General features: G+C 38.6%; 1 protein-coding gene across 2 annotated transcripts in view; it reads right to left on the bottom strand.

The window, feature by feature from the left end:
* LOC143854471 (uncharacterized) overlaps positions 1-21455 on the bottom strand; it is a 63495-nt gene that overhangs the window by 18606 nt on the left and 23434 nt on the right. Inside the window, exons 2-8 of one of the 2 annotated variants that reach the window (XM_077364465.1) lie at positions 15700-15778; positions 15503-15592; positions 15380-15424; positions 3225-3260; positions 1792-1827; positions 1603-1702; positions 1281-1345 (exon numbers count right to left, since the gene is read on the bottom strand). In XM_077364465.1, the coding sequence (XP_077220580.1) occupies positions 1281-1345; positions 1603-1702; positions 1792-1827; positions 3225-3260; positions 15380-15424; positions 15503-15592; positions 15700-15778 (451 nt within the window). The remainder of the gene's footprint in view (positions 1-1280; positions 1346-1602; positions 1703-1791; positions 1828-3224; positions 3261-15379; positions 15425-15502; positions 15593-15699; positions 15779-21455) is intronic. The other variant, XM_077364466.1, reaches the window with a different exon arrangement.

Here is a 21455-nt window from a genome sequence, read left to right as displayed (position 1 = left end):
GGACCGAAATTTCGGAAAAACGAAATTTCGATCGAAATTTAGGTCGAAATTTTGTAACGTTTCCAGTTTACACGATTTCGGTTTCGTTCTCCACCGAAACAAAAAATTTTGGATTTCGGTCGAAATTTAAAACCTTGGTAGAAACAATAATTGGCATAGAACAAGAACATCAACCAAAGGATCACTTTAAAATGAAATTATTGAAATTGTCCGAGGGAGTCCCACATAGGTGGCATAAAGACAAAAAAATTAATGGATCTCACTTGTATACTAATCAATAATCGAATGGGGTATGTAGGGCCCAACGACAGAAAAATAAATGGGCTCACATATAGTATTGAATTATACACGAGAGACTGCTACATGAAGGGCCTAACGGCCAAAAAATAATAGACCCCACACTTAACATCAATCAATGACCTACTGGTGGGGCTTAAGATGTAGGGCCCGTCATGGTTTTAAATTTCGACAGAAATTGAGGGGCCCTACATCTTAAGACCGAAACCGAAATGCACCGAAACCATGATGGGTCAAGACCAAGGTTTTAAATTTCGGTTTCGGAATGCGTTTCGGTCCTCACCGAAACCGAAATTTCGAAATTTAGGATGAAATCAGATGAAACCAATAAATCAGTATTTTATCTCGTCCTAAAATTTCGGGAATATTAAAAAATGTTAAAATTCCAGATTTTTTGGGATTTTCTTTAAATTTGAAAAACGAAATTTCAATCGAAATTTCGAAATTTTGTAACATTTCAATTCGTTCTCCACCGAAACCCGAAATTCCGGATTTCGGTCGAAGTTAAAACCTTGGTCAAGACCGAAACCGAAATTCCCGAAATTTACCAACTTTCAGTCGTAATTTCGATCTCATTAAAATATTATTTTATTATTATTTTACCGAATTTCACTAATTGTCAAAACCCAATGGACCCCACTGGTCCAGATGTACCCAACATTTCTTTCAAGACAGAGAGGAAAGTCGCATCCAAGTTTTTAAGAAGACAGATGAAAAATTGGTGTTTTCCTTTCCAGAGAAAGGTCTTTCAACCTTGGAAACCCTTTCCTTGAGCAACAAAGAAATGGAAAGTATTATAAAAAAACAAAGAAATGGAAAGTGGTGAACACTTGGAAAGACTTTTCCATTCCACCACTTCCATTTGCTTTCCTGCCAACCAAACAGGCCCCCAAAGAAAAATGTATGTATTGTAAAAAATTTAAAAAAAAAAAAAAAATATATATATATATATATATATATATATATATATATCAGAACCACACCTTCAAGACAAAGCTGCAACGTGAGGATCCTCTTCCTTCAGAATTCTGTGAGCCAAAGCTATCTCCTGGAAAAGTTCATGACCAATCACTAGTTCCAAGAACTCCACAACCAAGACCAAGAATAGAAAATGCATGCTACATTATTACAATGACTTCTCACGATCAAGCATAACCTAAACTTGAGAAAACTAGCTCAACTATGAAAAAAACCCATATGATGATAGGGTATGCCTCAACTATGCACAAAGAAAAAAGCAAAAACAAGTGAATAAGATAAAACGAGTGCTGAAGGACAGGTTTTTTTTATAGAAAGAAAGATTACCCAAGAACATTGATTCTTCATAACCTCTTATGTCACCATCAAATTCATATCGCATCCTAATTCTCTCTCCTAATGACACATCCTCTAAGCATGCTGCCTTCTACAAAGCCCAAGGTTGAAGCCAAAGCTAAAAATGAATATTGAACAAATGTAAAATAAAATATAAAAGGAGAACAAATGAATTGCCACCTGTTTTGCACATAGTTCTCCATCCATTGAACGTTTCTGCAACCCATAAAGAATAAATTCTGAAGTGAAGAATTTAAATATTGAAGACTAACATTTAACTAGAGAATTCTTAATTTATCCCTAAAAAGAAGGATTTAAATATTGAAGACTAACATTTAACTAGAGAAATCTTGATTTATCCCTAAAAATTGAAACAATAGAACAACAAATGAACATTAGAATCCATGATGCAGGAATAGAAATCCATGTGTAGCCAATATATCGTACATTAGCATAAAAAAGAGAGAAACGATAAAAGTGGTTAATGACATAGACATGGAAAATAGGGGCACCAAAAGGGGCACACACCCAAGTACAAAGTATTAATTCTGAAAGGAAAAAAACAGAATGGTCTGAGAGAGAATTAGTGATGTAGGACTGGGAAGAGAAATAGAAGAAAGAGGAGAAAGAGGAAGAGAAGAAGAAGAGAAGAAGAAGAATAGAGGAGAAAGAGGAAGGGGGAAGAAAGGGGAAGAAGAAGAAATCCGGGGGAGAAGAAGAGAGGAAATTAGAGAGGAGAATCTTGATCAATCTTTATTCATCAAAACTGAAAATCACTACTACAAAAGGCCTATTTATAGGCAATGGAAATAAATAAAAGCGCTAAAAACTAAAAAAAACATGAAAATAAAATCCTAGAAACTAAATAACATGTAAATAAAGCCTAATGGCAAATATGCCTCTCATTGGGCCTACAATATGTATCAATTAGACTTCACCATCATTATCAGTATCACCTACCAGGACCCGAAAAATTCATGTTCACAATTACTATGAACCATAAACATATTATGAGTAGCACCTAGATAAAATAGGAAGAATTAAATCATGGCTTGTGTAAAATGGCATTTTGGATAGGTCAGCAACCATATAAGGTGGACCCACTGTGCAATGATCCAAAGTATACATCTGGTGGGACCCACTGTGGATGGGCTATGCTGTAAAAAAATCTCCCATCAAAAGAAGCTAATTGTTTGATCATGGCATGAAAATGGAAACTTAAGAAATATAGCCATTAGTCCACATTCAACGGGAATAAGTCAATGGATCACATGCCTAACTGTTTGATAATGGCGTGAAAATGGAAACTTAAGAAATATAGCTTTATAGCCATTAATCCACATTCAATGGGAATAAGTCCATGGATCACATGGCAAGTATCTAATGGGACAGACTCCTGGCACAAGGCCCATCCATGGTGGGGCCCACAAAATGAATGGTTCAGACAACCGAATGATGCATCCCACCTGTGTGGTTGCTGACACAATAAAAAACACAGTCGTGCTCTGATCGAGCATTATGTAATTCCTCCACATAAAATACAGGCAAATGTCCACAGAACTTAGCAAGAAAAAGAAATTGATCTAGAAACATAGAAGACAAATTCTCTGTACCTTGAGCAGGCGTACTTCCTTGAGCAATGAAGCTTCCTGCACACTCAATTTGGAAGGAATTAAAAAACTGGTCTAGCTGCTGAAAAGCAGTAAGGAAAACTGGACATGTACTAATCAAATAGTAAGTTTATTTGCTTGCTTCCTCAAAAGATAGGAAATGGTAAATGGCAATCCAACGAGAAAAATGGTTAAAGCTCAAGATCCAACACAAAGGTGAGGGTCGTGAGACTACCAAGGTAGCTTTACCTAATGTGGTTCACTTCTGTAGATTTATTTCATTTAGGCCTAATGCAACAAGGAATTAGATAATACACATTAACAATCATTTATAAAAATCATTTACATAAAATGAAATTCAATGAGAACCATGAAGCAATTATTAATCAATCAAAGACTACCTTGAGACCAAATGCTATACTTACAGAAATCAAACCGACAAGATACTACTGTGGGCATAGAAAGATTCGTGTACATAAATACCATAAGATGAAAATGCGTAAAATTTTCTGAAAAAAACAAGGACAATTGAGAAGCAATTATGGAAACCGAGAATTCTTACCCAAAACCAAATATCACAGTCCTACTACAAACAGTTTGCATCTAAGAAAATCACCTTTTCTATTTGTTCAGTAAAAGAAAAATGTTATTAAGCTACTGCATTAACTGATAGTATAGGCAATCTGATAATGGATCTTTTTTTTTTCCTCGTACAATCTGAAAATGGACCAACATTTCCGTAACCGTTAATGGGACAGGTGAATGATTTCTTAAAACCCCTAAGTTTTAAATCTCAGAATTCCTTCGTCTATGAATAGAACATGAAAAAAATGAGAATTCTAATATAGAAAATGGGTGGAAGCATTGTGAGCAAAAATGAGAATTCTAGAACTGGAAAGTGGACTTTTTATCGTTTTAGAATTTGGTCTTGAAACTATTTCTAATAAATTCAAATGCATGGTATTCCTTTATTTACATGTAAATAGTAAGTAAATGGACATTTACTTAAATGACTTTAAATGTAAAGACTAAGAAGAGGAAAGGAGAAGAGGAGATCCAAGAAGAAATTTACAACTAGGATGTAAACTCGGTGACTCGTACAAGTCTTAAGATTTCGAGTCAACTCGCTCTGACTCGTATGAGTCTTCAACACTTACGAGTCACCCAGGAGAGTTGACTCGAAATACTAATGACTGGATACGACTCGCGAGTCGACTTGTACGAGTTCAATAACTATGGATGGAGATTGAATACGGTGGGATTTACGGAGGTTGATGAAGGGTGTTGACGGTAAATATGGGCAGGATGGGGAACATGGACGAGCGGTATGGGCAATTTTATAAGGTGTCCTGGTGGTTTTCTCAAACTCTCAGCTGAGATAAAGCTATACAGCCCTATTTGGTTGCTCAAATAATCGGCATTCATTGGAGTTTCAAATGCCAATGAACTTGCAGTGAATGCCGATTCATGTTTGGTTGCCAAATTGGCATTGAAACTCCATTTGACTCCCAGAAATGTTAGGGACATCATCATTGCCTTTTTTCCTACGTGGAGCCATGTGGTGCTAATGTTCCCTCCCCTCATCTTTAAACCAAATTTTACCAAAATGGAGAAATTTGGGTAGAAGAGTGGAAAAGGTCTTGTCTTTTTTCTTTTTCTCTCTTTCTGTCTCTTCCCTGTCTCTCTCTACCAATCTCTATATTGGTAATGACACCCGTACTTTTCTACTACTCTTCGAGAGGGTTGCCGCACAACCAAACACTACTTACCAATTACCACTATTCCACTATTCTTCGAGTGGAAATTCTAGACATCTTCCAAGCCTGTCTACTCCCTTTTGACTACTTATTCCACAACTCTCCAAGACACCTTCGAGCAACCAAACAGGGCCATGGGAAAAGAGGGCTGCGATTAGATGTTGCAAAGCAAATGTTGGGATGAGGAGAGGTTTCATGACAAACATGTGAATGTTCTAGTGTGCAAGCTTTGGAGAAGATGATCCGGGCTTGATTGTGTGCAGTGATCTTCAGCTTTGGGCGTGGGTTAGGTTGTCCGCTGGGCATTGTGCTCGGTCGGCGAGGAGGCTGGTTTTTTTCTTACGGTTTTGGGAGGGCATGATTGTGGTAGGAGACTTGGATCCTTCGCTCTAATACCATTTGATGCAGGCCAGGAAAAGAGAGAGAAGAATGAGGGACAAAAGAGAAGAAGAGAAGAAGAAGAAAGGGAAATGGAAGGAGAGAAAGAGGGATGTTGAATAATGTACAAGGGTAGTTTAGTCATCAATCTTAGGATAGAGGGTATTGTAGTCATTGTACATCACTTGCCCTATTTGGGTTATATATGCATCATATTCATGAGGAGCTCCCAAGTGGAGACTCTCCATCATCTTCACTCCTCTTCTTCTTCCTCTCTTCTAACCCTAATCTCATTTCTAACATGGTATCAGAGCTAACATCCTAGGGAAGGAAAGAAGGAGAAAGAAGAGTCCATCCACGTTTCCCATCTCTCTTTCTCGCAATCTCTCATCTCTCGTATGTCTCTCTCTCGTATCTCATCTCTGTGTTGTTTCCGTTTTTTCAGAAAACCTCGCTTGCAATTTCTGTTTTACGGCAAACCCAATATGGGTTTTGCACAAAACAGATCTACAAACCCCTTTTTCCTCACCTTGAATATGGGTTTTGCGCTAAAGATCCTCCCCTCTTTTCCTCCTTCCACTCCCAAATCCCTAAAATATCTCCATATCTCTCTCTCCCGATATTTTCTCCGTCTTTTCTTTCCGTTTTGCGCAGACCCCCCTCGTTTTTATCTGTCTCCTTTGCGTGTAGCCTCCCAAATGTGATCGTAACACTTCTCTTTTTTAAACTGCAACACCCATCCTCCCCTCATTCTCTGCATATGCGTATTTGCGCACAACGGGTCGCCGTAGACCATGTTTGCCGTAAATCACAAAACACAATATATATATATATATACAATCTCTCTCCCTCTCTCTCTCTCGCACATGTTGGTTTGCCGTAAATCTACTCCCACAAGAAAAAAAATAACAAAATCTCCCTCCTCGAACCCATTTTTGGGTTCTCCACTCAAAAATCTCCATTCCAACCCCAAATCTTTCCTTTCTTTCTCTTTTGAATTCAAATCTCAACCTAAAATCTCTTTATTTTCTCTCTTCTATATTTTTTTGGCCTCTTTGGCCCTCAACTCAAAACCCCAAATCTGAACTCACAATCCCAAATCCCCTTCTAGACCATACTTTCTCACCACCATCCCATTCGGGGAAGCCAAATAGCTCCCAATACACCCAATCTCACCTCCAAATCTCTTTTTTTCCTCTTTTCTATATTGTTTGGCTTCTATGCCTTTGTATTTGTGGATCTACTTCCCCTAAAAAAAGTGTTGTCTTGTATTGTTTTCTTAAGGTTCTCTTGTTCTTGTCTTGTTGTAATCTCTTTCTTTTTCTCTTTCTTTTTCTTGGCTTTCAAGGCCTTTGTGTTGTTCTTCAAGGTGCACACCAAGTGTTCGATGCAATGTTCTAGAGAGGTATTATTGTGCCTTATTTGTCTTCGTTTTCGTTGCAAGTTGAAGGTGAGGGGGAGCGGGCTCATGTAGTCTCGCCCGAGGGGGAGTATTGTAGTGATTCCTTTATGTTCTTGTTGGGTGTTCTCCCCATTCAGTCTTGTTGTCTTATATTGGCGTAGTTTTATGCATTAGTCTCCTGCTTTATGCCTTATCTCTCTTTTCCGGGCAATGGCTTCCATATCCATCGTTGGTCGGCCCTCTTACAGGCGACAGTCATTTCCTGTCGACCTCTCTTTTTCCGGGCGATGGTGTCTGTTAGAAGTAATCTAGGGTTAGAGAAGAGAGGAAGAAGAAGAGGAGTGAAGGTTGGAAAGACTCCACTAGGGAGCTCCTCATGAATATGATGTATATATAGGCCCAAACTAGGGCAACAACATACAATGACTACAATACCCCTAACTAATACAAGTAATGTCTAAACTAACCTAATACATTATTCAACACTCCCCCTCAAGCTGGAGTGTATATACTATGAAGCTCCAGCTTGCTACAAAGAACTACAACAACTAAAAAAGTACAAGAAGCTCATGCACATCCAGCTTGGTATAACACTCATCCTCAAGCTGGTGTGGTACATACATAATGAAAAACATAAACAAAAAAACAAAGGCCACCATGAGCAGCATCGAGATCAATGTCCATCAAAAGAGTAGCTCCCCTGAAGTAGCACAACAACAAGAGCGATCAAATAGGGCCTCTCCCTGAATGAGAGCACGACGAACATATCCGCATATCGAGGGCAATGGAGGCGCCACGGCAAGAACAGCTACAATTCAGCAAGCAAAAGAGGCACACCAAAGGTGCGCACAACGAACATTGGCGAAGCAGCACAACGCCAAGTGAAGAGGATAGCAACTGATGGGGAAACCATCGAAGACAGGGTCGACGGAGAAACTGTTGCCTGGAGAGAAGGGATAGAGAGAAAGAGGATAACCAACCAACGATGGGGAAACCATCATCTGGAGACTAGGTTGACGGCATGAACATCGTCACCTGAAATGATAAGAAGATAGGAAGAGGATAACCAACCAGCGATGGGGAAACCATCGTCTGGTGACAACGTCGACGGCATGAACATCGTCGCCTGAAGATAAGAAGAGGAAGATAACCAACCAAGGATGGGGACATCATCGCCTGGAGACAAGGTTGACGGCATGAACATCGTCGCCTGAAAAGAGCATACCAACGATGGGGAAACCATCGCCCGGAAAGGAGAGGTCAACGGGAAAAGACAGTCGCTTGTAAGAGAGCCGACCAACGATGGATATGGAAGCCATTGCCCGGAAAAGGAGGAAGAAGATAACATGAAGGGATAAGGCAAAAGGCCGAACAACACGAAGAGACATGAAAAACAAGACATGAAAACAAGACAACATCCCTCAAGAAGACAAAGACAACACTAACAACACTCCCCCTCAAGAAAAGACAACAAAGTGGACAACACTCCTAAGAAAAGACACAAAGAACTACATGAAAACACTCCCCCTCAAGTTGAAGGTCAAATACCTTCAACTTGCAATGAAAAGAATACAAACAAGGCACAACACCGCTTTCGGACATTTGATCAAACACTTGGTGTGCGCCGTAGAGAAGAAGACAAAGGAAAGATGACAAACAAGGCACCACACCTCTCTTAGACATTTTATCAAATACTTGGTGCGCGCCTTGAAGAACTACATAAAAGACATAGAAGGTAATAGAAAGAAAGAGATGATAGGAAGACGACAACAAGACAAGCACAAGAGAACAACAAGAAACAATACAAGACAACACTCCCCCTCAAGTTGAGGCCAAAGGCCTTCAACTTGAAACAAAAAGAACACTTTCGAGGCACAAAATCCCTTTAAGACATTTCATCAAACACTTGGGGTGCACCTTGAAGATGAGATGAGAAAGACAAAGGCCATAGGCCAAAAAAGCTATAGAGAAGAGAAAATAAAGAGAGCTTTGGAGTGGAGGAGAACCCAAAATGGGTTTACACAAGTAATACAAACATGATTTTTGTTTTGTTTTGAGATATACGATAGAGGGAATGGGTTAAAAACGAAATGGGTTTGACGAAATGAAAGAGAGAGTGAGATTTCTATGGTATAGAAATGGTTTTTTTTTTTTTTTTATTTGGGTATTGTAGCAGGTTACTGTGGCGATTTACTGTAGCGGGTACTGTAGCGGTTTACTGTAGCGGTACTGTAGCGGGAGGAGGAGGAGGAGGAGAAGAATTGAGGGAGAAACTATAGAGAGATAAAGAGAGAAAAACGAGATACGAGAGAGATACGAGAGAAAGGGATGATGGCATGGAGGGAGATACTCTTCTTCTTTCCTTCTTGAAGGATCAGCCCATTGGCTCTGATACTATGTTAGAAGTAATCTAGGGTTAGAGAAGAGAGGAAGAAGAAGAGGAGTGAAGGTTGGAAAGACTCCACTAGGGAGCTCCTCATGAATATGATGTATATATAGGCCCAAACTAGGGCAGCAACATACAATGACTACAATACCCCTAACTAATACAAGTAATGTCTAAACTAACCTAATACATTATTCAACAGTGTCCTCATCGTTGGTCGCCTCCTTTTCAGGCGACGATGTTCATGCCGTCGACCTTGTATCCAAACGATGGTTTCCTTGTCGTTGGTTGGTTATCTTCTCCCTCCTTTTCCAGGCGATGGCTTCCATATCCATCGTCGGTCGACTCTCTTACAGGCGACGGTCTTTTCCTGTCGACCTCTCTTTTTTTGAGCGATGGTGTCCCCATCGTTGGTTGGCTCCTTTTCAGGCAACGATGTTCATGCCGTCGACCTTGTCTCTAAACGATGGTGTCCCAACGTTGGTTGGTTATCCTCTCTTTCCTTTTCTCCCTATCTTTAGGCGACGATGTTCATGCCGTCGACCTTGTCACCAGACGATGGTTTCCCCATCATTGGTTGGTTATCCTCTTCTTCTCTTCTTATCATCAGGCGACGATTGACCTTGTCTCCGATGGTTTCCCCGTTGGTGGTTCTCTTCTATTGGTGTAGTGCTGCTTAGCCGATGTTCCTACTCGTGGTGCTTCGCCGTTGCTCATGTGCGCACCTTTGGTGTTCTGTTTTTTGCTCGGTGGATCGTTGTTATTTCCCTGCCGAGGTGCACGGTTCGATCCTTCGTAGTTCTTGACTTATTTGTCAGGTTCTCATTCAGAGGGAGACTAAATGGAGACCTGGTTGTGACTGCTCTCGCCGTAGTGCTGCTTCAGGGGTAGCTGTTCCTTTTTTTAGTGGCCGCTAATCTCGACGAACGTACTCTCATGGTGGCTGTTATCTGTTGCTATGCTTTCCTTATGTATGCACCACACCAGCTTGAGCGTGAGTGTTATACCAAGCTGGATGTGTGTATGAGCTTTTTATACTTTTTGTTGTGTTTTCTAGTTGTTTGTTGTAGTTCTTTGTGGCAAGCTGGAGTTTCATAATGTATACACTCCAGCTTGAGGGGGAGTGTTGAATAATGTACAAGGGTAGTTTAGTCATCAGTCTTAGGATAGAGGGTATTGTAGTCATTGTACATCACTTGCCCTATTTGGGCTTATATATACATCATATTCATGAGGAGATCCCTAGTGGAGACTCTCCATCATATTCACTCTTCTTCTTCCTCTCTTCTAACCCTAATCTCATTTCTAACAAGGAAAAAAATATTAAGGGAGAATCTGTAATCAATATTATTCCAAAACTACTAAAATCCCATACACCAAGCTTATAAAAGCAACAAATAAAATAAAAGAAGACAAATAAAAGTAAACTTCCTAAAAAAAAAACTAAAAATAAAATAAAATCTAAAGTGGCAACTAAAATAAATCTAAAGGGCAACTATGCCACTCATTGGGCCCCCACGGGTGCAACCCCGCCTAAAGTAGCATCTACAATCCTCATCACATATGTGTCTAAACAGGGATTGTGCATTATGTGGGTCCCCAAACAAATCTTTATCACATATCTTTGTCTGATGCCCTTGGTCCCTCCATCAATGGAGCTTTTTCTTCGGCATATTTCAGATCAACACTATTCATGAATGCTTTGAATCTGTCTTGGGTTATTGGCATTGGTGTTGCCACCATCTTAGGAATAATAAACTTCAATGTCTTTGAAAAATCCTTTGTCCTTCTTGTATTTGGCTGGCCAATCTAGAAAGAAAAAAACGATCGCAAATTCAATCATAACGCTAAATTTATTGGCCAATTAAGTAATGCAATAATTGTGAAAGCTTCAAAATGGGCTTCTACGACAAATTGTACTTGATTGTCAATTTTCATGATATCATATCTTTTTGGACCACAGTTATTAACAACTACTCCTCGCTCAAGCTTCCTGATATTTGGTCTGCACTACCCCCCCCCCCCCCCTCCACACACACCCCCATGCCTCTCCCCTTTTTTGGGTAGCTCAAGCTCAACTTCTATGGTAGTAGTAAAGTGGCGAAGAGAGTTGGAGTAGGGGAGGTTGGGTGCAAAGGAGTGCTCCCGGACTCTAACGGTAATACTATCCTAGCTTTTGCAAGTCCTTATAGTGAATCTCATGTTATTGACGCAAAGTAAAGGCACATTGGTCAGGCATCTCTCTCTCTCTCTCTCTCTCTCTCTCTCTCTCTCTCTCTCTCTCTCGGCATATCTCTCTCTCTATCAGGAAAGAATCATTCAGAACCTATGGATTGGAGGTGATGCCCTCAACATGATCTGATAGCTTAACAAGTAATCTTGTGCACCTTGGAAATTCCGAACTCTCTATCGCGATTCATGATCACATATTCACATGGAAGAGAATAGTCTAGCTGAAAGGTTAGCAATTCATGGTGTGAAATGATATGCCTCTGATATAATTGATGGGGTTGCGACTTTGCTCAGCTGAACCCCTTTTTTTGTACAAGCTTTTGCCCTTTCTGGTTATATTAATGCGTATTTTTCTTATATATATATATATATAGAGAGAGAGAGAGAGAGGAAAGTGAAGCTACACCGCCGGCTTAAAATACAGTGGGCCCACATTGTTTTGGTGATCCAAACCATTCATTTGATTGGCCCTCACATAGATAGGGTGTCCACCAAAAATCAGCTCCATAGGATCATCCCAACCCTTCAAACTGTGGAGGCAAAAATGGACAAATTTGTGAAGGTTTTTACACGTTCATTTTTGCCTCCACAAATCGTAGGGTTGGGATGATCCTATGGAGCTGATTTTTGGTGGACACCCTATCTATGTGAGGGCCAATCAAATGAATTCTTTGGATCACCAAAACAATGTGGGCCCATTGTATTTTAAGCCGGCGGTGTAGCTTCACTTTCCTCATATATATATATATATATAAGCTGGATGGAAAAGAAGAGAATTTTTTGATTTTTTTGAAAATTCTATGACAATTACACATCACTTTTTTTGACTTTTTTTAACAAATGCACCCATTCAACTCACATATTTTCAATCCTACCCCCTCCTTTATGCTTTTAACAAAGGCACCCATTAAAGCCATATAATTTCAATCTTACCCCCCTCCTTTATGGTTTTTTAATAAAAAATCTATAGGGTGATCTTAACCATCCGATTTAAGAGGAATCTTACCCCCCTCCTTTATGATTTTTTAATAAAAAATCTATAGGGTGATCTTAACCATCCGATTTAAGAGGAATTATGGAAACATCTATAGATTGGAGGGCTAGGATCAGCTTACGGAAATGATTTTTGGGGCACAACCTATTTATGTTGTGCTCCATCACATGGACAGTTTGGATCAACTTATGACGTGGTCCATACAGTTTTTTGTCGGCCGTGCATCGTACGCACCCATTAAAGCCACATAGTTTCAATCTTACCTCCCTCCTTTATGGTTTTTTAATAAAAAATCTATAGGGTGATCTTAACCATCCGATTTAAGGGGAATTATGGAAACCTCTATAGATTGGACGGCTAGGATCAGCCTATGGAAATGATTTTTGGGGCACAACCTATTTATGTTGTGTTCCATCACATGGACGGTTTGGATCAACCTATGACGTGGTTCGTACAGTTCTTTGCCGGCCCGTGCATCGCACGGGTATATATATATATATATATATATATATATATATATATATATATATATATATATATATATATATATATATATATATATATTTTCTCCGTAGATTTCCAAATCTATTTAACAAAATTAACAAGCATATAGAATCATATCGTAAAATAAAAGTTTGGGACTAATCAAAACTAAAAAATTGATCATCTACTTGACATAGGATTTTACTTTGGGTCCTTGGAATATTTTTTTAAATGCGGATTCATTATTCAAAAAAAGAAAAAGAGATGTAGAGGGGGGAGAACAAAATACAAGAATGGCTCAAGCTATGATTTGTGGACACGGACATCAAGTGTCCGAGCCCTAAAATCCAAAAACGAGGACACGACTGATCATGATACTTCCATTCTGTAATTAATATTAAAATATACACAGATTAATATTAAAATATGCTGACCATTAATAAAAAAGATCATTTTGTTTGAGCAATACTAGCCACTCGACAGCTGAATATCCATATCACCAGCCTAACTTGTTTGGCATCCTTTGTTGTTCTCAAAGTTCTCCAATGGCACTTACATAATTTGGACTATTAATAGTAAGATCACTTTGTTTGAGCAATGCTAGCCACCCGACGGCTGAATCCATATTATCAGCCTAACTTTTTTGACATCATTTGTACTTTTCAAAGTTCTCCAATTAGATGAGATGAATAGGAATGTCTAGCAGCTATATTTTTTTGATATATGCCCCATACAGATGAACAGCTAAGATCAATGTTGTTGAAGTGATAACTTCACCGAAATGGAAATATAAAAAAAAACAGAGAGGGAGGAGCGTAGAGCAGCCCATTAGAGGAGGAAGTTGAAGAAAAATCTAGAAAGAAGAGGAAGACAGAAAAGAGAGAGAAAGGAAAAAATATAGAAAATGATAAGAAATGAGAAAACTATAGTAGACGATTAGAGAATAAGAAGAAAAAAGAAGATAGAGAAAGCTATAGCAGCCGCAGAACTTTCTCCATCCATGGAAAGCCTCTGCAAGGGTTCTCCTGCTATCCCGCTTCAACTGCGTCGAGCTCCTTGGCCTCTACCTCAAACCTTGTCCTCGATTTCTCTCCAAGAGACATAATAACCTATAACAACGATCTGACATCCTATCTCATCTCTGGTGTCAACAGCAACAACTTCGTCTCGACCCTCCATCCGATAGATCCCACGAACCCTCGCTCGCAATCTCCTTAGTCTTTTCTTCTTTCGATACACCCTCTCCTTACCTTTTTTTTACTGACTCACTGCAAGACTGGAACTAGATGTGTCTCCATCCATGTGACACCTGTCTAAAGCTGTGCCAATGCTGACTCTATAGAAGCCCAAGCTAAAGAAAAAAGAAACTACAGAACCAAGGTGAAAGTTTTCAAGCTGTCATGTTCATTAGGGCTGAGTCTATTAGAAAACCTAGAATTTTGGTAATGTTATGCAACGAGAAGCGAAAGTTTCCGCTAGAAATCTTAGTTAAGTTCACCTATCAACCAATCAATCTTTATTTGCTTCCTTTCGCTCATTTTCCAACAAGATCTACTAGGCTACTGTCACAACAAGTCAAAAAAAGCTAGTGTGACATTCAAATCAGATTCTACAGAAGTATAATAATGTATAATCCCTACTTAGCTTCTTATATCCCTTCAATCATTCCATCATTTTTCCTCGAAATTTCTCGTTCTCTTCCTGGCCTTTCTCTTTGCATCTAGCTGCATGCTAGCAGTGAAGTTTTTAGGACGTGACGATCGACTCAATAAAAAAGGACACTTTATTATCTTCTTTTCAAGAAGGCATCTTTTAACCTCTTCCCAGTAAAAGTTTAATGTTGATTATCAATAAGCATTGATCTCGCAGATAGGGTCTTGGTGTGACAAAACTTAAACCCACTACATCAATGGGTTGGCCAACAAGATGAACTAATCAGTGAGCATCTGCGTCACAAGTATGATTGGCAAGATTGTCATTAAAAGCTCGTGGAGATAACCATCAGCATAGCAGAACCCACTTAACAGTAAGGTTAGCAACTAATCAAGTCCTCGAATGAGAAATTATTTATGGAAACAGTGGTGTGTCCACGGGCCAATCCAAGACCAAGGCCAAGTTTAACACAACAAGGTGGATATCAGAGTTTGAATTTTCACACCCATAAGCATTAGAGTCATCATAATCTAATTATCAAAAGGCTCTTCTCTTGAAGAAATAATGCTTCATCAATTCAATTATACTCATCTCTCTACATTCTTTTTTCATTCTATGGAATACGTTCTTTATTACTAATATATTTAATTCATGTCTCTAATAGAAACAAAAAAGAAAGAATTAAATCTTTGGGTGGCATGTTCTGAAGTTTGATCAACAAAATTGACATGCACGTTAATCATTTATCATATAAAAATCACTAAAAATTCCAACGACAGATGGAAAGCATTTTACTAAGAAACCCACACTTAGCAACCAACCAATTCAAAAATGAAAAAGAAAACAATATTCCTTACTACTAAATAGCCATACCTGCATCTTAAGAAATTCATTTCCACCCCGAAGAGAAAACACTTCCTGCAGACAAACCAAGCACATTTAATCGAAATGTAAATGGTAACATTTGAAAAATCATTGAGTGGAGCAGAAAGAAACCTTCTGCAGATCTTCGTTAACCACAACTACTTTTGGTGCATAAATATCTATAATATCCTTCAACTTACACTTCTCATTGCATTGAGGACACTACAAAAGACAAATAGATAAGCAAATAAGGAAGAGATGGCACTATATATCTTTCCCGAGAAAAAGAAGTAATCAACAAAGTGACAATGGTAAGACAAAACAAATACCTTTGCAATATTTCTTCTGCATTGCCGAATCCATCTCTGTATGCAAGACTTACCATATAAGTGTCCACAAAGAAGACAACTGCAAGCCACAAATATGAAAATCGGCCTATCAGAATGCAGCCTCTAAAAATTGTGAAAGAGAATCTTCAAGATGATGAACTGAAGTGGTAAAAAATTATTAGTTTCATTGAAGTAAAAGAAAAGAAGAAACTACTTGGAGAAGACTACCCAATTCATCGACATTGAGGAAGAGAAAGAGGGAAGATGGAAATAAGATAATATGAATAAAGGAAAGTAGGGGATTCATGGGACATGAAGTCTAAACCCATGACTCCCATAAGGCTTCTTTATACATATGCTCAAACAAATATAACAACTACACCATACTATGAAGCACGAATACGGGTGCGGGTGCGGGGTGCAGGTACGACACGATACGGGTACGAGGATACGTTATTTTTTTATTTTTTTATTTTTTTAAAGGATACGGCTAGAAGGGTATGCTGAATATAATATACTTTTATATTTTATTATATATTTATAAAAATTAAAAAATTCAAACAATTTAATTGGAGAAAAATAAAAAAGACAATAACATCACCAAAATCCAATATTACTTCATATTTCATAAGTTCTAGTTCAATGGGGGTACGCTGAATATAATATACAACTCAACTAAGCCTTTGTCCCAAACTAGTCGGGGTTGGCTAATGAATCCTTTACTTTAGAAAATTTTCATTAAGAAGGTGAAAGGATCTACCCGGCTCAAATTGACTAAGCCTTTGTCCCAAACTAGTCGAGGTCGGGTTCGTCTATATGGATCATTTTCTTCCATTCTATCCTATCCAGGGTCATGTTCTCTGTTATGTTCCTAGCCCTCAAGTCTTTCCTCACTGTTTCTACCCAAGTTGTTTTCGGTCTGCCCCTACCTCTTTTTACTCCATCAACTTGGCACAAGTCACTTCTCCACACTAGAGCATCCAAAGGCCTACGTTGGATATGCCCAAACCATCTTAAGCGGTACTCTCTCATCTTCTTCAAAATTGGTGCCACCCCCACCTTTTTCCGGATGTCTTTATTTTTAATTTGATCTAATGTTGTGTGGCCGCACATCTATCTAAGCATTTGCATCTCCCCTACACTCATCTTATGCACATGCTGCTTCTTGGTGGCTTAACATTCTGAGCCGTACAGCATGGCTGGCTGACAACTGTCTTATAAAATTTTCCCTTCAACTTGGTAGGTATTTTACGATCGCACAAAACTCTTGAAGCATGCTTCCACTTCAACTAACCTGATCTTATTATGTAGTTAACATCCTCTTCAATCTCTCCTTCCTTATGTAGGATTGAACCAAGATAATGAAAGATATCCCTCTTAGGTACCTCCTGTCTAGTCATGTTTACTACATCCTCGCCCCGCCTCCTTACATTACTAAAGTCGCACTCCATATACTCTGTCTTAGTCCTGCTCAGTCTAAAACCTTTGGATTCCAAAGTAGTTCTCCATTACTCTAACTCAGCATTAACTTATGCTTTGGTCTCATCAATTAATACTATGTCATCTGCAAATAACATACACCACAACACCTCGTCCTGGATACCCTCCGTAAGTTCATCCATAACTAGAGTAAAAAGATAAGGGCTTAGAGCTGATCCTTGGTGCAGTCCTATTGTAATTGGAAACTCACTAGACGTGCCATCCGTAGTTCTGACACTAGTTACTACTCCATCGTACATATCCTTAATCATATCAACATATTTAGTACGCGTTTTTTTCTTTTCAAGGACTCACCACACAACACTCCTTGGAACCCTATCATACGCTTTCTCCAAATCAATAAAAACATATGAAGGTCCTTTTTATTTTCTCTAAATCTCTCCATTAAACGCTGAATATAATATATTTCTATATTTTATTATATATTTATAAAAATTAAAAAATTCAATATTTTGTTAAAAAATTCAAACAATTTAATTGGAGAACAATCAAATAACAATAACATCACCAAAATCCAATATTACTTCATGTTTCATAAGTTCTAGCTCAAGTACATGATTGCATCAATCATTAAATACAACTTCCGTCGCCTCAGCATCTCCATCATCCTCAGCATCATCTGTAAAAACTACGACCTCCAACTCGATCATCCAGTGAAAGACTAGCAACTTCAAGTATCCCAACATCCCCAAACGAATCAAATGAATCTCCACCTATATCCCAAATCTTTGTCTCTCCTTGTTGATACTGTGGAGATCTTCTTGATAAAAGACGAAGATTGCTACGAACAAAAACTAAGTCATGCGCTCGTTGTGAAGTTATCTTGTTCCTTTTCAGCGAATGCACAAAGGAGGAAGTGCTCCAATTCCTCTCAACACAAGAAGAAAAAGGCTGAAGCTTCAAAGCTAAGGTTTGAAGTATAGAAGCATATGTACCATGGACAGCTCACCAATCATGAGGTTCTAAAGTAGCCCGATCATTAATAGAATCAACGTCATTAAATAATTCAGTCTTCATAGATAAGTGGGCAAACTCCACATTAGCCTTCATGCGATCCGCTGAATTGGGAAAATACTTTTTGAGGCACTTTACCTTTTCTGTATATATCTCAGCATCCTGTGTAAAGGAACTCCATTTGAACCCACATTAAGCCATTCTTCGCTATAATACCTTTAATAATAGAAAAAAATAACTTAGTTTGAAGTTAGAAATAAGGTTCATAATATGTTAGGATACTAATCCAAAAAAATACTAAAGTCACTTTGGATTCAATGAATGTGCCAAGCAATGAAGTAGAGTGTTGCTCTTGTTCCAATGATTAACAAAAATTTGATGCACCACTTCATAAAAGCTAGATGACTCTTCTTTCCTATTTCCTTTCTGCCTATATATTGCCGTTTTCACTTTCTCAATCATTGTGTCCAACATATCATAAATCAAGCAAAGACAAGGCTTATCTGTGTCAAACTCTCTAAGCATGTCATACATAGGAGATGTAAAGAAAAGTATGGACTCGATAGAATCCCACCAAATGTCATCTAACACCTTCTTCACAAACCTTGCTTTTCCCACATCATCCTCCCGATAGCAAGACCTTTGTCACTAATAACCATGGATTGAAGATCTTGTTTCAAGAATTTAAATCGCTTAAGCATCACAATCACACTCGCAAAGCGTATCTCCGCAACGGAAAGCAACTTCAAACTATTAAATTCATTGTATATGGCCAATCTCATTGAATAATTCATGATGAAATTCTTGATTACCAATACATCTCCCGCAATATCCGAAATCCAACCACATGCTTCATAAACATGTTGATTATTTTCCATATTCTTTGCCGCACAAATATTCTTCAAAGCAAGGTTGAGTGTGTGCACCACACGCTCTGTCCAAAAATTGGAAGGAAATTGAGTTTCAACAAGGTGTCCGGCCGCTTTGCAATTTGGGCATTATCGGTAATTACTTGGACAACATTATCATGCACAACCTCATTAATTACCTCCAACAAATTAGAAATGAAATATTTGTCTTTTGTTTCCCCCCAACAATTTATCGCCTTAAGAAACATGGGCCCACCTTCCGTTACAGCCAGGAAATTAATGAGAGGCCTCATTTGTGAATCGCTCTATCCATCACTAACAATGCTCACACATTTCTCCTTCCATGTATCTCTAATAGGTTGCAACAACCTATCAATATTAGCCCTGTCTTTGTAGAGTTGTCCTTAACAAATTGTATCCCGGAGGCAAAAAACCCGAAATTGCATTATTGGCGGCAAAAGTGTATGAACTTACATAGTATGGGTTCCTTGCTAGGTGAAATGGCACCCACGGGAATAAAACATCCTAGCAATCTCCACATGTAATTAAGCACGGGCCACAATGTTGAATGTCTTTACAATTGCACTCAAACTTCCACTTGCATTTATCTTTCGCTTCTTCAAATCATAACTTGGAGGGACAAACTTGTACAACCCAATGAGCAACTACTAGATGATTACAACAATGGCACTTTCTTCGGAGCATTTTGCTTCATAATCTCCTCGGCTTCTTCCTCCAACTTTTGCATTGCAACGAACTCACTCATTTTGACTTTAGGACAAGCTTCGATTCCTTGTACATGTATCTTTAACAAGTGAGCCCTAACCCTTGTGTATGAGCTACTAATAGTCTTGTGACAATAATTGCATTGCCACCTAACATTTCCACCACCCTTAAGATCTCCATCATATCTAGTCACATGCTTCCATACATCTTCATCACCAGAAGGTTTATGTGCGGCGTTGGCAATAGCACTAGTCAAGGTTGGTGTCGGTTTCGACCACCACCGAAACCGAAACATTTCGGTTTTGGTGGAAATTTCGGCCAAAATCATGTAAAAATTTGACAAAAATTTCAGTTTTCTTAAAATGTCCACCGAAAACTACAAAAAATAGGTGGAAATTTAGGCCATTTCGGTGGAAATCTTTACATTTCGGTGGAAATCTTTTACATTTCGATAGAAATTTTGTAAATAAGGGTGAAAACAAAATTTCGGTTGAAATTGCGACCGAAATTTCGTACTTCGGTGAAATTTCGGAGAAATTTTGGGGAAATCATGTAAAAATCCAATTCAATGTAATTTTGGTTTCGTTCCAAGCCGAAACCGAAATATTGTGGCCGAAATTTCAAATTTCAGCCGAAATTTAAAACTATGGCACCAGTTGAAGCAGGGCTGCACAAAAAACCGACCAAACCGATAAATCGAACCGAACCGGGCCATTCGGTTTGGTTTGGTTCGGTTCGGTTTTTCTAGGTATTAGTTCGGTCACGGTTAAGACTTTTACAGAACCGATGGGATCGAGTCGGTTCACGATTTTTGAGTTTTAATCTAAAAATGAACCGAACCGAACCGATGGGAAACTGTAGACACCCCATTTTGGCCACCCCCTGTCAGGGCCGGAGCCAGGAATTGGCAATGGGGGCAAATAATGGTTATATATATATATATAGTCTTTTTTAACCACGATTTTTTTAGAAACCCAAGGCAAACACCTTAAATTTTACTGATTTAAGAAGAAGGTACAAGAGAGGAACATAATGTTTGATACATAATAATCATTAAACAATTACAAAGTCAAAAAATCAAAACACAACACAAATTACGCAATGAATACAAGCAATTTCCTTTTTATTCTCTAATTGGAGTTTTTACATGTTGTCTGCTAATTAAGACTATTTTATAAAATGATGGGCCCTCATTATTCGATGAACCAAGCCATTCATAAGATGTGCCCAATGTAAATGAGTTTTGCCTCAAAAATCATCTCTATTAGATGATCCTAACCCTAGATGTACGGTACAATAAAGAAACTTTCACAGATTAGAGGGTTAGGATCCCTGCAGAGATGATTTTTTAGGCATGCCAATTTGCATTGGCGCCCAAGAAATGGATGATTTGGATCATCGAATAATATGAAGCTCCATTATATTTTTTGAAAGTATACCTAGGGACAAAATATAAAAAATCCTGCAATTATTTAATTAAAGGCCACAAATGGGAGGGTAATCCAAGTATAAATTATCCAATGGCTTATACAAGATAAAATTACCCACGGCAGCCAATTCACTCCATACCTAGTAAAAGGCTCTCTCTCTCTCTCTCTCAGCAGGTTTTGACACCCACGACAGCAACACGAAGGGACGGTTTTGGAGAAATCCTTGAAAAAAATCCATAAAAATCTGGGGCAAATTTTTCATCCCAAAAAAGAAACC

The sequence above is a fragment of the Tasmannia lanceolata genome, unplaced genomic scaffold (assembly GCF_043159265.1).
Source record: "Tasmannia lanceolata isolate RefF3 unplaced genomic scaffold, GAP_Taslan_0.1 ptg000020l, whole genome shotgun sequence".
NCBI classification, from domain to species: Eukaryota; Viridiplantae; Streptophyta; class Magnoliopsida; order Canellales; family Winteraceae; genus Tasmannia; species Tasmannia lanceolata.
The sequence above is the reverse complement of the archived record's forward strand: the minus strand, read 5'-3'. Positions and strand labels throughout refer to the sequence as shown.